Source organism: Trichosurus vulpecula, chromosome 1 (genome assembly GCF_011100635.1).
Source record: "Trichosurus vulpecula isolate mTriVul1 chromosome 1, mTriVul1.pri, whole genome shotgun sequence".
Classification (NCBI taxonomy): domain Eukaryota; kingdom Metazoa; phylum Chordata; class Mammalia; order Diprotodontia; family Phalangeridae; genus Trichosurus; species Trichosurus vulpecula.
This window is the reverse complement of record NC_050573.1, coordinates 122,533,314-122,550,745: the sequence shown is the minus strand read 5'-3', so window position 1 is coordinate 122,550,745 and position 17,432 is coordinate 122,533,314. Positions and strand designations below refer to the sequence as shown.

Genomic DNA, 17,432 nt, shown 5'->3' with positions numbered 1-17,432 from the left:
ATGTGGGAATTTGTTTTGCTTGACCATGCATCTTTATTAGAGTATTTTGTTTTCTTTTAAAATAAAGTGGGAGAAAGAGAAAGAGAGAGAGAGAGAGAGAAATGTTTTTTGAATCGAAAAATATAGAAAATTAAACAGAGAACATAGGATCTGGAGTCAGACAATCTGAGTTTAAGTCTCCCTACCATTTACTGTTAGTGTGAACTAGAGTAAGTCACTTGCACTTTTTGATCCATCCTATCTGTAAAATAAGAGCAATAATACACATCTACCTAACTCATGAGGTCGTTTCAAGGCCCCAAAGAGGTACCATATATAAAGTACATAGAGTAAAACATATATAAAAATATATTATATATACATATGTATTATATATATAAACATTAGTGGTTATTATATGATGAGATTGGAAAGGAAGATTAAAGTAAGACTGTGGAAGGCATTAAAAACCAAGGTAAGGCATTTGAGATTTATTCCATAGCAACAGGGAGCCATTGTAGGTGTTTGGACAAGGGATCGGCCTGATCAAAACCGTGCATCAAGAAGATTAATCTGGCAAATGGTATGTAGGGGAAACTGGAAGAAGGGAGTCTGGAGGCAGGGGGACTGAGTAGGAGGCTGTCATCCTGGACTTTCAATAGAAAGACTACCTCTATTGTAACATAACAAGAAAGCTTGACTTATGAAGCTTCTAATCAAATGCTGCTTCCAAGAAAAACTTAGGGTAATAACAACCACAAGCATTTATATGGTGTTCTAAGATTTGCAAAGCACTTTACATATATATATATATGTGTGTGTGTGTGTGTGTGTGTGTGTGTGTGTGTGTATGTATATATATATATAGAGAGAGATACACACACACATACACACACACACACATATATACATATATACATACATATATATATATATATATATATATATATATATATATATATATATATATATATATATATGTATTTTGGTATATGTATATGTATTTTGTTGTTGTTCAGTCATTTCAGTTGTGTCCAAATCGTTGTGACCCCATTTGGGGTTTCCTTGGCAAAGATACTGGAATGATTTGCCATTTCCTTTTCCAGCTCATTTTACAGATGAGGAAACTGAGGCAAACAGGGTGAAGTGACTTGCCCAGGGTCACACAGCTAGTAAGTGCTTATGGCTGGATCTGAACTCATGAGGATGAGTCTTCCTGACTCCAGGCCCGGTAATCTATCCACTGTGACACCTAGGGGAATGTGTCTATGTATATGCATGTGTGTACACATACATGTTTGCTGTCCATATGTATATTCATATATGTATGTTGTATATACACACGTATACATACATACTCCCATTTGATTCTCACAATAAATCTGGGCGGCGGGTACGATTATCATCCCTGATTTACTGATGAAGAAACTGAGGCTGAGGTGAAGAGAGTCACCCAGGGCTACGCGTATGGAGGATGATGTGAATTCAGGTGTTTCTAACTCCACATTCAACACTCTATCCATTTTTTTCTAGGAACCTAAAGATTGAGAGGCATCGTGAGAACTGCCAACATCTCTTGGGGTGCTTAAATCACATAGTCACAACCTCTACATTGTTTCTAGTGTTTAATATTTAAATGTCCCAGAATGATGAGGAAATTACATCAGGCTCATCTTCAGAGAAACATCCTCGCTGTAATCACTTTTAAAAAAAATGATTTATGACCCTCAAAGAGAAATATATACATTGGCAAAAACTGGAAAGCCCAATGGGGTATATTTATCACATGGATTTCCTATCATTTCCAAGATGTTTCAAGTAATTTCAAAGCAAGTTAAGAGAAATTCAGATAAAATTGTTATTCTTGTGATCCTTCAGATCATCAGCACATCAAAGAATCAAAGGTCAGCTTAGGGCCCTTTCTCTTAAAAACTGACATCTGTTTTCTTTAGATCACTTGGAACAACTCAGATTAATGTAAATAACTATAAACCAAGTATGTCTAATGTCCCTTCTAGCATACTATATAAATATCTGTCCTTGTACTACAGGGAGACATTAAAAAGAAGCTGAAAATCCTTGGGGGAGGGGGAAATAAGCCAGTATCTAGTCAGGTGAAAAAAAAGGAAAATGAAGCAAAAAAAAAGAAAGAAAAAAGAAACCCTCATCCTAGATCATTTTAAGCAGCATTACCACTCTAGTTTTCAGCAAGAAGAGCAAACCAGCCTGCCAGCCTCTTAAATCTCCATATCATTTTCAACCCACATTGACTTCTAATTACTGAACATACAACAAATGTCCCTCTCAGCATGCGACACGGTGCTTGGGACTGATACTCTGAGAATAGAAATTGACATGAAATGCGTATGCATCACAGAGGCAAAACGTTGTTGTAACATGGGCCACAAAACGCCAACCTTAGGAGGGCCACTTGTGCCCTGGAGGGTGGGGAGGAGGGCTGGGGAGTGAGAAGAAGCAGGTAGGGATCAAATACTCCTGATCACATTTTAGCAACGGGATTTTCAGCACATGCCATGCTCCCAAGTTGCAAAAGTAGCCAAATGGCAATGTGTGCCATCCCATAACTGGGGTTCCATGCATGCTTTCCTCTTCCAAAATTTAGTTGACCACTTTAAGCCCACCCAACACAACTGACTTCACGAGCTTCCTTCTTCATCTCAGAAACAGCAATATTTTATCAAGAAGAAGGAATCCCTGAACAATTCTGTCTCTTTTAGTACTTCTTTATGACATCTGCTCAACTCCATGTTATGGAAATGGAAGCATCAATTGGGCTGTAAGAAGGCGACAGTGGGTCCCTGAGCTCAGTCAACACTGAGTCTTACTGAGGGAGGAAAAAAAGGCCAAGAGAATCCACCAATGATGACTGCAGACTGGAGAGTGAATGATAGCAAATGCTAATGTTTGGTTAGAAGGAAAAAAGCTTATGAAAGAGGAGGAAAAATGAAGAGGAGAGGGGGAAAGGAGGACAAGGAGCAAAGTCTCTAAGCTTTTTAGTAGCTACCATTAATAATGTATTTCCAATATGCTACATTTTTATATAACTGTCTTTGGTCTCTCCGATGGTTTAAAGAAAGGTTTCAGGGATCAATACTCATCCTAGTTGTAAAAATTGGTTTTCTACAGTATCTATCTTTCTTCTTCTCGCTCTCCCCCTCATGCTCTCTTTTAGTACAATCTTATTTTTGGCACAAATATCTGAACATCTGAAAGAGCAGGGATCTCCATCTCAGACTTAAAGTGAAACCATTTGCTCTTGTGTGGGTGAAAGAAAATCAACACTTGTACCAAGGCAGAAATACTGTTTTTAGAACCAGGAATAATGTTCCATAACAGAGGCAGCATACACCCGCACATACATTAAGATGATTAGAGAAGGGTGGAACTGTTTTCTCTGGACAGCATGATTAAAAGATGATGCTAAATGGACCCCTCTGGGCCTCTCCAGCACCCCACTCCCCTCGGCTCCGCCTACCTGCTGACAGCTGTGACATATAGAAACAAACAAGGGAAAGGCAGAGAAAAGGGAGGCTGGGCAATGCAAATGACGGGCCAATTAACCCCAATAACAAAGAGAGAAAGGCCCTCCTTGGGGCAGGGGGTGGCAGGGTCACTGATAGAAGTATGTGAGGTTGAAAAATGACACTGGGAAATTTCTTTAAAAAAATTTTTTTTCTCTTCTCTCCTGAGTCAGGAAAAGAATGTGACAGGAAAACCCTGATGGATCAGTGCAACCACTTAGAAGACTTTGCCTCTGAGCAACTGTGATGACCAATCTTGACCCTAGAAAACTGAGGATGGGACACACCTCTCTCCTTTTTCATAGACACATGGGGGTGGGCAGAAGAGGGGCTGTGGGTGCAGAATGCTGTATACACTGTCAGACAGTCACTTTGTCAACTGGTTTTGTTTCACTGCTTTTCTTTGATATAAGGGATGGCTCATGGTAGAGGGTGGGCAAACCTGAAAATGATTATGAGGTAAAAACCAGAATCATCAAAACACTTAAAAAAAAGAAAGATGTCTTTCTTTGGCTAATGGGCGTTACTCACCTCAGTAGTTGAAAGCACAGTGTCTTCATCAAGGCTTAGGACTGCATCTGTGACAATGTTGTCGTAGGGCAGAAAACGACTGCTCATGACCTATGGACAGAGTGAGAAGGGGGTAAGAGAAAAATCTCAGTTCCTTTATCATTAGCGGAGGCGGTAAGAAGAGCGGAAAAGCCTCTCTTTCACTAGCAGGCAGGCTCTCCTTCATTTTACCCTTTATTTTTCCTTTTTTTCCCCCACAGGTACATCCTAACTTTTTATATCTGTTAAAGGGCACTGCTCAGCACAATGCCAGAAAGCTGCCATTCTCCTTCAGTGTGGCAGTCAGCTTATACCTTGTACCACAGGAATTAGAGAATCTTCAAATCTCAGAGTCGGAAGAGACCTTAGAGGTGAATTTGGAGCAAATCTTTTCCTCACTATGCGGCCTGCTTATTAATCTCACGCTAGCTCTACTGGTACCCATTTGGAACATAGTCTTAGAAATCAGATTGGAAAAAAGAAAAGCAAACAAAAACAACAAAACATTTCCTAGCTTCCTTCTGGGTAACAAATCTATGCTTCAATAAAGAAAGGAAAAAAAGCAGCTGGTGTTGAAAGTTCTCTATAGTTAGGGACTCTTGTAGCAGAGCAACCTCAAAGTCCAATATGGCAGGAAATGGAACTAAAGGAAAGAGAGAGGAGGCAGAGGGAGGGAGGAACAGAGAGAGAGAGAGAGAGAGAGTGAGGGAGAGGGAGAGGGGGAGAGAGAGAAACTCTGATAATATGAATTCCTATAATAAACTGAAGAATAATGGACCAATCTCAGCCCATTTAAAAGCAGACCAACTTTTATGTAAATATAAACTAAAAGCTAGTCGGCCAGCCTACAAGGATCATCTAAGGAGCTGTTTTCTATTTGATGAAACCCCTCAGCAGGGCTTATGACATTAAAGAAAAGAAAGTGTCCATCAGAAAACATCTCCATGAGCTCAAGGGATGTGTCTGCAGCTTTCATGGCTCCAAGGGCTGTTCTTACATATCAGCCAACCGGGCCAGGTGTTTTGTTTTGTTTTTTTTTCTTCTTTTGGTTCCCTCTTTCCTAGCCTTTCAAAATGAAATAAAAAGAGATCACTACTACTACATATGCAATGGTCACAAATTACAGCCCTGAAGCATTTCTCCTGATACTGTTTACATGTCCAGAGACTAAGGCAGAAACCATCAGCTGCCAGCTTATCAGCACTCTGATCTTTCCCCTTGTTAAGCCTACAGGGGAAAACTGAAAAGACAAGACCCGTAAATTCAAAATGGGATTTTGCAGCCAAAGCAGCCAACACATCAATTTTGAATTCAAGGCCAGGGATCCTCGTTATAAAATGGGAAATGGGGAGGGGGAGTGATCTCTCTCCTCTTGTCTGACCTAGTGCTGGTTTCAGAGGACACAGTTTCCTTTCTTAGCTTTGTCAACAGAGGGCACCATTAGCTGACCCAACCTCTCCCATCTTACAGCTGCACACATAACAATTAAGCTCCTAAAGGCTCTGGCACCAGGACCTTCCCAAAAGGTAGACTGTAGGGAGTCAGTCGACAACCATTTCTTAAGCACCTACTATGTGCTGGGCACTATGGTAAACATAGAACATACAAAAGCATGCATACATATCAGCAAAAGGTGTGGTCAAGGAGGACTCAACAATAACTGGAAGATGAAGAGGGTAGGGGTGGGGTGTGAATGGGGAAGTGAGGGTTTGGGAAGGGCTTACTCTGGAGCCAGGACTCGAAGAAAAAGAAGGACCTAGGCAGGTGGAGATGAAGACAAAGTACATTGCAGTCATGGGGATCAGTCTGTGCAAACGTAGGAAGAGAGTGTACTATAGTGCATAGAGTGCTCAGCTTAATGTTCAAATCCCACCACTTAATCTTGGAGCCTCAGTTTCTTAATCTGTAAAATGAGGGAGTTAGACTCAATGACATATAAGGTCCAAGTCCTATGAGGCTGAGATCAGGAAAGATCTATAAGGGTGCCCTGTCTGGAACAGTTTTACAGATTTAGAACCAGGAGGGACCTTCTCGAGTCCAAGCAAATCTTTTTACAGATAAGGAACCAAGGCTAAAACTGGTCAAGATGGTATGTGGGAAGAAGTAATGTGAATGAAAGCTGGAAAAGATGATGGACACTAAACTGTAGAAGATTAAATGCCGTGTTTTTAACTTTGGATTTTATCCTGCAGACAACAGAGAACCATTTAAGATTTTTGTACCGGGGAATAACATGATGAGACATGTGCACTGGAAAGAAAACATTGGCAGCAGAATGAAGGCTGGATTAGAGAAAGAAGAGACTAGAGGCAAGAACACCATCTAGAAGGCTACTACAATAGTGAAAGTTAGAGGGGATGAGAGATTGGATGATGTTGGAAGTGATGCAGGTGGGAAAGACCCTGGAAGTGGAGTCTACAAGATGTGGCCACCATGGGATTGGGGGGATTGGGGGATTAGAGAGAAAAGAATCAAAGGTGATTAAGATTTTGAGAGTGGGTGACTAGAAGGATGCACTACTACTGAAGGAAACAGAGAAGACTGGACAAAGGATAGAGAGAAAATGATGAGTTCAGCTCTAAACATGGTGAATTGGAGGTACTAACAGTAGATTGAGGTGGACATATCCAAAGACAGGATCTGACACTTTTACAGAACTATTGTTTCTAACAAACTTTACATATACTGTCAACTCTGAGCCTCACAACAACCTGGGGAGGCAGATTCTACATATTCCCTATTTTCTGGTTGACAAAACTGAAGCTCAGAGAACATAAGTGATTGGCCCATAGGAATGCAACTGGAAAGTTTGATATGGGATTTAAAACTAGGTCTGCAGGGTCAGAATCATATCCATGCTACTATAAGGCCTATCAAGACAGGTGGGAATCCAGGGGAGAAACTGGGCATGAATACAGTCATAGAGTTATTACTTAAATCACATCAGTAGACAAGATGTACAAGTCATTTTTCAACAAGTGGTTATGGGGGTAATCACAGGCTTCAATCATACAATGAAGTCATCACAACAGCTCAGGAGATCTGTTGAATCACTTCCATTTGAATTGTCTTAGGAAGATTCTGCCGATCACCTGACAAGATAAGGCAAGGGACAAGAGATCCTTCCTCCAGCTAAACTGCCAAGCCCTCTTCAAACTCTACTGAAGTAAGTGTAACTCTGATGGGCTGGCCACATTGTTTGAACGCCAAATGCACATTTGCCTAAAAGACTGTTTTACAGAGACCTCACATAAAGCATGTGCTCACACAGAGCTTAGAAGAAATAATACAAAGACACTGTCAAGGTCTCTCTGAAGAACTTTGGAAGTGATTTTGTGACATATGAGACACTGGCACAGGACTGCCCAGCATGGCATGCGCACATCAGAGAAGGCACTGTGCTCTATGAACAAAGCAGAACTGCAGTAGCTCAAAAGAGATGCACAAATTTAGACATCTCCACTACAAATGTTCATTCAGACTATTTGTCCATGACCTGTGGTAGTGCCTTCAAAATTCATATTGGTCTAATCAGCCATACTGTACATTGACCCTTATATAGTGATATCATCTTGGTCCATATGAGGGACAACAACCACCACGTGAATAATTCAAGCAAAAAAGTGGTGAGGGCTGGAGGGAGAGGACAGAGAGGAAGGCATAGATTAAAGTCTTAAACCAACAGAAATGAGTCCCATTTAGATGTGAGAGCTGAACAGATCAAGGAGCCACAGCATAATTCAGGAAACATACTTCCCTTCTCTTGTCCCAGAGGTAGGGGGCTGCCAGGGCAGAATGTTGCATTCATGGTCTGACAGGGTCACATTTACTCAACTCTTTTTGATACAAAGGAGGATTCTATTCCTGGGGTGGCGATGGGGGGAGGAAGGGTGCAGCTAGGCCTTTCCAGAATTGACTGAATAAAAAAGAAAAGCCATCAAAACAAAAGCCTGTAGAGCTGATGGTCACTCTGGGTGAATGGTAAAGCTGAATAAATTAGCAAGGGTGATACGACTGATGAAGAGGAGGGGGCTTAGTTATGCAGCAGCCGCAGAGCAAGGAAACACTGAAAGCAGAAATTCTGGGGTGCAAAGATGGCAGGAGTTCGCCCTATGCAGCCCTCTTGCTATCTTCCTGAAGGCCACCTACCTTGCTTTCTCCTTCAATGACGATGACAGGTACGGGAGTGGCTGGCCAGCGGTGTTTGGCTGGCAGGGGTTTGTCACAATTCCAAAGAACTATAATCTGAAATGGAGAGAGTGGTTCATTAGATGTCTGGATAAAAACACCCGGCACTTACACAGGCTTAGGACACAAAGACTCATTTTGTTTACAGAGGGAGAAAATTAAGTCTGGAGATTTCTACACAAAACAGAATGAAAGCCTTCAGAGCTGGCTTCAGAGGAGGGGCAGATAATCCACAAGCCCTTCAGTGTCTGGCCATTTCAAGAACAAGAGATAATGGAAAGAAATGGTTTAACTTCTTCTGGAAAGGACGCCTGTTCAAGTCATAATGTAGGGGAGGGGAGGAGGAAAGGATGTGATTTCACAGTTACCGGTTCTTAGATAACAAGTCATTCTTTAGTACAGCTAGGTGGCGCTATGGATAGAATGCTGGGCCAGATTCAGGACCAGAGCTCCAATTCACCCTCACACCGTGGGCGAGCCTAAGAGTGGGTTAAGAATCCCACTGCCTGCCTCAGTTTCCGCACCTGTAAAATGAGGATGTTGGGAGGACAAAACAAGATGCTATTTATAGAGCGCTTTGTTTCAAACCTCCAGGCACTATATACATGCCGGTTGTTATTTGAAATGGGTAGTGTGAGCAGTATTATGAGTTCTACTTTACAACTGTTTACGGAAGCTCCACTAAAATCCAATGCTGTTGCCTTCCTGCGGTGTGGAGGTAACCCCCAGGTTCTTGCCTCCAGCAGGCAGGTCTTACCGAGCTGGAATGGGATGGACTCAGCGACAGCCTGTATGCTTTGAGGACCGGATCAGTAAACGTCATCAAGGAACCCCACTCCAGTTTGGGTTCAGGATGATGAATTTTGGGGCCATAGCAAGGCAACTCTCAAAGGCCACATATTAAATCATAGACAGGGAGGTTGCAACTTGCATGGATGAATGGTCTACTCGTGCCCACGAGCTCAGAGAAACATTATTTTATAGATATAGACTTGTGCAGCATGGGTTAATGAAAAGAAAGCTAGACGGGGAGTCAGGAGACCCAGGCTTGAGCCTTGTCCCTAGCATTTATTAGCTTACTAGAAATGACTGTGGACAAACCACTTTACGAATCTGAGCCTCAGTTTCCTTATCTGTAAAATGGGGCTGATCATACTAGCACTCTCCACCTCCTTGGGTTGTTGTTAAGGAAAACACTTTGTCAGTCCTAAAAAGCACTACATTACTATGCAGTGACTTTGCCCAAGGCCATATGACTAGTAAGTGTCACAGCCAGGAATGCACCCCATCCATTGTGATTCCAAGTCTGCAGTTCTGTCTGTGTTAGCATCCAGCTACCTAATACTTCATGTTTGGGACAATTGGCCATTTGGTCAATTGCATAAACATTGATTTAGGGCCTTCTGGGTATAAGGAAGTGTGCTAAACAGTCAGGAAAATTTGAAGTACAAGATGGAGTTCTAATTCCCATGGAGTTTATTAGCAGTCACTATCGCTAGGCAAGGAATCAGGGCAGCAGGGACTTCCTCATGATGCCTGGTGTCCTACGCTATCTCAGTCCCTCCGCTTCTCCCACTGCTGTCTCTGTGGTTGTTAACTAACCACCTAGTTACCACCATTTGCCTGATCTTTGGTACATCTCCCCAGAGAGTTCCACCTTACCCTCCCAACAACACACGCCAGATTTTCCAGGTATCATCAGAGACCTCAAAGGGAGTTCAAATAAAATAAGGAGCTTGAAAGAAGAAGGCAGTTAACATGATACGAAGAAGATCTATTTTGGGGAGGAGTGTGATAGGGGATGAGGATGCCCTTTTGGAAAGGAAGAGGGGGTTTTAAAAAGCCAGATGCTGGTTAGCAAATGTTCCCACTCACCTGGGCACAGTACTGAGACTTGGCTGCAGCAACTAGGAGTTTCAACACTGGCTGAGATTGAGAGACCAAGGGGGTCACTGCATGGATGACTGCAGTAAATTTGGAAGGGGGCTTTAAACCTGAAATGAAAATCACAGAGCTACTGAACAAAGCACTCAAAAACCAGAGAAAATTAGCCTGCCCTTCTCCCAATCTCCCCACATGGATCCACTCTAGCAAATGTTCCCTTTGGGTATAACTCCTTTGCCTTCTTTCTTTCACTAGGGCAATGTTGCCTATCAGCCACTGCTTAGTTGTACAAGTCTGTAAAGAAGGAAAAGCTGTTTTTTGGGTTTTTTTTGGTGATCCTACCCTCCTTATACTATGCCTTTCCATCAACTTCATGGAAATTGGCTTTTTTCCTCTGTTCCTATTCTGAGGAATCCAATGCCATTCCCATGTAAAAACTTATTCTCAGGAAAGGATACGGGTTACACCTCAGTGTGAATTTAGGTAACTGTTTTACCTCTTTCAGGATATTTGTAGGGAGAAACTTTCTAATCATGGAATGGAAGGCTTTACCTGCATTAAAGATATTTTAGGAGGGTTTCATCTAATAGCACACAAAGAATACATGGGAAGGCCACTGCACCTTTGCAAGCACTGTGAACAAGACCACTGGAGAAAAACAAAACAATGCCACAAAAGTCTTGGTGCGGTTTTCAGTTGGAATCTACTGAAACATTACATGACCAAGCCACTTTTAAGCACCGCAGCATCACCTACTTGCACAAAATTAATAGTCTAATTATAAATAGCTGTCTTTTCATTTGAAAGAGATATGGCGAATAGGTAGCTTAGCACGGTACCTGGCACAGAGCAGGTACTTAATAAATGTTTTCTGATTCATTGGCATATAGCTAAATGGATGGAAAGAGCATTTATTGAGTGCTTACTATGTATCACACGCTGTGCTCCATTTCTTGGCTCCTGGCATTTTCTCTGGCTATCCCCCAGGCCTGGAAGGCTCTCCATCCTCACTGAAGCCTACTGGCCCCTCCTGGCTTCCTTTAAAACCCAACTAAAAATCCTATCTTCTACAGGCAATCATTCCCAACTCCTCTTAATTCTAATGCTTCTCTCTTTTAATTGTTTCCTATTTAATTATTTCCTATTTATCTTGTACGCTTATATGCTTGCTTGTACGTTTTTGGTGACTGTCTTCCCCATTAGATTTATAAGCTCACTGAGGACAGGGACTGTGTTTTATCTCTTTCTGTAACCCCCAGTGCTTAGCACACCTTCTGACACACAGTAGGTAATTAAAAATTGCTTATAGGCCGACTTGACTGTGATAAGGGCTGGGAATAAAAACACAAGATGATCCGGACGTGCAAGGAGTTTGCATTCTAATGGGAAAAAATAACACATAAAGGGGAAAGTGGAGGGGCAGGGAGAGTATCCTCCCACCAGGCAACAAAAGTAGCTACTAGAAATGGCATAAATTGTACTTTCTATTCGTTTGGCTACAACTACTAATCCCTTTGTGATTTTATTTTTATTCTTATTCATCAAATGGTATTGATATGACGCTTTAAGATTTTCAAAGCTCTTTCAATGTGTTACCTCCTTTGATCCTCACAACAACTCAGGGAGGTAGGTGCTATTATTATCCCCAATTAACAGATGAGGAAACTGAGGAGAGCAGAAGTGACTTGCCCAGGGTCACACAGCTACTAAGTGTCTGAGGCAGCATTTGCATCCTGACTCCAGGTCCATCACTCCATCCACTGTGCCACCTAGACCTCCTGACTATTTTCATTAAATCAAGGATTAATACTCTCATCCCGTGATTTTCCTAAACTTCTATCTCATTATATTATTATGTTCCTACTAAACATGTAAGCTATAAAGGCAGAGTTATATTATGATAAGAAATGTGTACAACCCAATGCATTGGCCATGTTGGCTAAATCAGTTTCAAGCAGGTAGTTACCTTAATGGTTCTCAAATAGAGAGAGAGGGGCGGGGGGGGGGGGAGGGAGAGAGAAAGCAGAGAAAAAGAGGGGTGGGAGAGGGAGAGGGGAGGGAGATGGAGAGGGAAAGAAAGAGAGACAGAGAGAGAGAGAGAGAGAGGGAGAGAGAGGGAGAGAGAGAGAGAGAGAGAGAGAGAGAGAGAGAGAGAGAGAGAGAGAGAGAGAGAGAGAGAAGGAAGACATTTCCAAGGGATTTACTGAGATTAGAACTACAGGCCTCCAAAGAGACTTTGTCTCACAGGCAATAGCATGACCCTTTTGCATGGTCTCTTCTCTGAGTCACATCACCTCCGCCTCCATTATCACTTTATGCTCCAGTCTGCCTTCCCTTTTAGCACATCTCTAAGTGAGAGCCCTTCTTAAGCCCATTTTTCTTTAGTACAGAGGTGTCATGGGGACAAGGGATTATGGCATGAAAAAAAACCCAAAACAACATAGAAGCACAGTCCTACATGGCTATCTCAAGCGACTATCACAAATGAATAGTCATTGCAGCGTCAGAGTCAAGACTCTCCATAAATCTGAGTGAATCTCATTTCACAGGATCATAGACTCAGAGCTAAAAGGGCCCTTAGAGGCTATGGAGCCCAACCCTCTCATTTTAGAGACGAGGAAACTGAGGCATCAAGAGATTTCATAACTGGTACAGAATCACACAGCTACTAGGTGTCTGAGGCAGGATTTGAACCCAGGTCTGATCCCAAGTCCAGGGCCTTAGAGATCCTCTAGCCCAACTCTTCTTCATAATTGGGTATGCTACTGCTAAAACCATCCCCACATACCCATTCCCAGTAAGAAATGGCAGCACCATTGGATTTTTGCTCCAGAAGGAATTGCAGCACCACTCACTTACCTAGATTAGCATAGTAGTAAGGGAAATCTCCCAGATAAGATGAATACTGTGGCAGTACGAACAGCCCTCCAGGATGTTTGTTCCATATTAAGCTGTTACGTGATATGTGCTTGAATATTCTGTCCTGAATAATCTGGGAAACAAAAAGCAGAGGCCACAGTTAAAAAAAAAAGGACACTGACCAAATGCCAGATTAAACATAACACTTACCCAACTATGACCACAATCCCCCAAATAATGGCTTTAAATAAAAAGATGCCCAATACACATTTAAACACTTAGCATGCTACAAAATAACCGAAAAATCACGGGATTTGGAGGTTAGTAAGTCCAACCTCCTCATTTTCCACGTGGCAAAACTGAGACCAAGATCAGGAAAAAGATTTGCTCAAGGTCATTGAGGTATTAGGCTGGGATTCAAATTCAAGTCTTTGATCCTAGTCTGACTCCATATCTGGTCTTTTTGCAGTCGTGCTGATTACAGATACATTTCCAATCCAGGGTCTGGACTCAGCTGGGCACCTCCTCAACTCAGCACAGAATCATAGGGTAGGAAACGAGTTCAGAGGCTATCTAGGACCACTCATCACTTTAGAGAAAGAAAACCGAGGCCAGAGAAGGAAGGGTCTTGTTAAAACTATAAAAGCCTGCATTAGAATCCTGTTCCTCTGGATTCCAGCCGAGGGTTCTTTCAAGTGAACTATGTAACTTCACCAGCCTTCTCCCCCTTCCCCTACGGAAGATTCAAGTTCAAAAACACGGTGTGCGCTGGAGATGTGAAGGGTTGGAGATGCATAATGATTGTCATCCACGTTGACAGCAGGACTCCCAGATGATTTGTTGCTTCTATTGCTGTTTATATTAAGGGGAGTTCTCATAATCACACCAGCTAGCATTTATAGAGTACCCTCACTTTACATTCATTATCTCTTCTGATCCTCACTACAATCCTGTGAGGTACGTGCTATTATTATCTCTTTTTTACAGATGAGGCAACTGAGTTTGAAAAAGGTTAAATGACTTGCCCCATCTCACAAATCTAGTTAAGTGTCTGAGGCTTCACCTGAACTTGGGTGTTCCAGACTCTGAGTCTAACACCCTATCCATTTTACCACATTGCTGCCTTGGTTCTAGTTAACAGACAAGGATTTCTGGTTACCAAAAATTCCTTTTGCTTACAGTTGTATCCTGGGCCATTTCCAGTCATCCTGATGAATATCTGGCCACTGGACCCAGATGGCTGGGGACCTTGCACAGCCCTCCCTCACTCAAACCAAAGTCAACTGCAAGTCATATCATCATTTCCCTGATGTCATGGTCCTCTTCGAAAATGAAGGACAAACACAACAACCAAAAATTCCTTTTGCTTACAATACTGTCTTAAAATAAGTTCAGAAGTTAATTGATCTACTCTCTGGTCTTAATAAGGGACCCTCATCACAAATGAATCTTTCTTCTATGCCCAACAGAACATCTTGATATAACGAAGGGTGATACCTTTAGCAAAGTGCCACAAATGCCCATGTAAATGCATACATGGGTACAAGGCAGAGAGGGAGATAAATGAACATTTAGCCCAGGACACATACTAGAAGCAATTTTTCTTTTTGCTATTTTATGAAAATGCTAGGTATCTGTTATTCACCTTCCAATATCCTGTTTCAGGCAAGTATAGAAAAAGGTTCTAGTCCACAGGGAGGTTGACCATGAGAAGTGATGCATCATTTTCTCCGAATGCTCCGCCCCACCCCCCAAAGTTCTAAGAGGACAATGAAGACTAACATTCAGGCTATTTCATTAAGTTTTCTGGACATTGGGACCTTGCAGATCATTAGATTCTACCTTTGGAGTCAAACGCTTTCCACTTAAAATCGTTTATCAGCCATAAGCCTACTTAGTTCGTTCTGAGGTCTCTGCTCCTTGACTTTCAAACTTGTGTAATTATATCATTTACACAGTAAAGCACTTTGACAACAATTAACTGAACAATGCCTCACAGCTTCAGCAATCTATTTGTATTTTTTTAGATAAAAAAGCAAAGTTAAAATGAATCTTTGCAGTTTCAGACATAGATTGCTTTATCTTTCAAGGTCCTGTTTAATGTAATGTGATTTAAAGAATGTTATCCAGTCATTCAGTCGTGTTTGACTCTTCATGACCATGGACCAGAGCATGCCAATCTTGTCCATGAGGTTTTCTTGGCAAAGATATTGGAGTGATTTGTCATTTCCTTCTCCAGTGGATTAGGGCAAACAGATTAAGTCACTTGCCAGGGTCACACAGTTAGTAAGCATCTGAGGCCACATTTGAACTCAGGTCTTCCTGACTCCAGGTCCAGCACTCTATCCACTGACCCACCCAGCTGCCCCGATTTAAATTATATCCTACTGTAAACTGCCATTATTATCCAAGGTGAATAAATGCTCTGGCTCATTCCCCTTGATAATTGGTCCCATAATAAGGTGGGATTCACTTATCTTAATAAATCAACTGAATTCAACAAGCATTTTTAAGCCCCTACCACATATAGAGCACCATACTGGGTACTTGGGTAAATGAAGATACAAATGACAGGGACAAGTCCCTGTCCTCAAAGTGCTGTCAACTTTAGGGAAAATCTCCTACAAAATCTTCCTGTTTTTCCATCTCTTGAGAGAGAAAAGGGAAGTAAACATAAGTAGCTAGAAGACTACATTTAAGTTGGATGGTGTTGCATTTCTTCCTCTTCTCAGACTACTTTGCTAAATACACATATTTGGATAGACATTGCAAATTGCGTGGAAATTTTAGGTTAGGAGTTACTTTGAAATACTTATCTTTTATTATACATCAGAGACCTGAGTTAATGCTGTGGTGTGCTCCTTAATTACAACAGACATATATCGGCAAAGGGTAGGGTTTTAAGTTACTAGCTGTTCCATTGATCTCTGCTGTTGCATTGCCTACTTGGTCAATTCTTTTTATTGCAGTTATACATCCCAAACCCTGAGAGATTCCACTGTCCACTTTATGATGTCAGTCTGTGTCCTTGACTCCTCTTCTCACCAAATTCCCTTATCTAGGGGCAAGTAGTATCTGAACAAAGAGCCACAGAGTGAATAATCATTTGCAGGAAATACAAATGACACAAAGCCCAGAGATGTCACAAAGGAGTTTGTCATTCACTTTGACTTTCTGGGTGGCACAGATCTCACTGTTCCAGATGGCATTCATAATTCCATATCAGTGTTGTTATCTCTCAGGCTTCAAGGACCAAACAAACCAGATACTCTTCACAAAGATGTGCAAGCATTTTACGCTTTCATCATAGACCCTTGGAAAAAAAGACTATAATATGCTGCAGAAGGCAGCACACATGCATGTGCGCTCTCTCTCTCTCTCGCTCTCGCTCTCTATCTCTCTGTCTCTTTCCTTGACCCTGGGATAATTCTTGCTCATAAAGAGAAAAGTACACATGGGATTTTCTTTTCTTTATGGTGCCAAGAGGCCCTGACAATGATGATGTCAATTTCTTATCTATGTGTGTGTATGACTTGGAAGACTCAAGTGTCTCCAAATAAAGTATAAGCACCGTGAAGGTACAGACTATACTTCTTTTCTCTTGTTTTCTGTACTCCTAGCACCTAGCATAGTGCTTTGCACACAGTGGCCACAAAATTAACAGTGGCTGGATTAGGCTGGGAAAAAAGCTGGATTTGAAGTCACCAGATTCAAATTCTGGCTTTGCTATTCATGGTGTGACCTTGGGCAAATCAATTCACTTTTCTGGGCCTCGGTTTCTGTATTCTGTAAAATGAGGGGACTGGATTAGATGGCTTCTGAAGCTGCTTCCCACTTGAGATCCACATTCGTGAAACTAACAGTCCCTTCTTTCTTCTTTGTGTTTACACGCTATTCTTTAAATAATAGACAAACCCTACAGATGAGAGGATGGCGTCACTTGGTATGCCCCTGACTCAGTCATCTGACCAACACGATACTGAGTTCCACACACACTGGGCCACCATATGCCACCTTACTCCATGCCAATGCAATCTGCCACTCTTGTATCTCTACATCACACTGAATGAGAATAGGAAAAAAATGCCATTGTGTGAATATTACACAACAGTAACAGCAGATACCAGAGTATGCTGTGTTTATTGTCTTAGGATTGTGGAATGTTTGGATGAGAAAAAAGGCAACCTTCTTGCATCAAGGTCCAATTAAGAACATGCCTCACCAGACACCTTTGAATAACATTAGCCCATAATCTCAATGTTACCCACTTTATGTCTAATTGTGATTCACTGGTTCACATCCTGGTTTTAGATAAGCATTTTTTTAATTCTGCCTAACAACCATCTCCATTAAGTGCTATATAATGTGGCCATCCACCCTCTGTTCATGATTAGCCCAGCAAAGCTTGAACCTAACAGAGTGAGCTCTGAA

The 17,432-nt window shown here is 41.8% G+C and overlaps 1 protein-coding gene across 1 annotated transcript in view; it reads right to left on the bottom strand.

Moving 5' to 3' along the window:
• Positions 1-17,432, bottom strand: part of EXT1 (exostosin glycosyltransferase 1) — a 349,347-nt gene that overhangs the window by 15,513 nt on the left and 316,402 nt on the right. Inside the window, exons 5-8 of the mRNA XM_036761068.1 lie at positions 13,002-13,134; positions 10,134-10,252; positions 8,220-8,315; positions 4,053-4,142 (exon numbers count right to left, since the gene is read on the bottom strand). Of these exons, the coding sequence (XP_036616963.1) occupies positions 4,053-4,142; positions 8,220-8,315; positions 10,134-10,252; positions 13,002-13,134 (438 nt within the window). The remainder of the gene's footprint in view (positions 1-4,052; positions 4,143-8,219; positions 8,316-10,133; positions 10,253-13,001; positions 13,135-17,432) is intronic.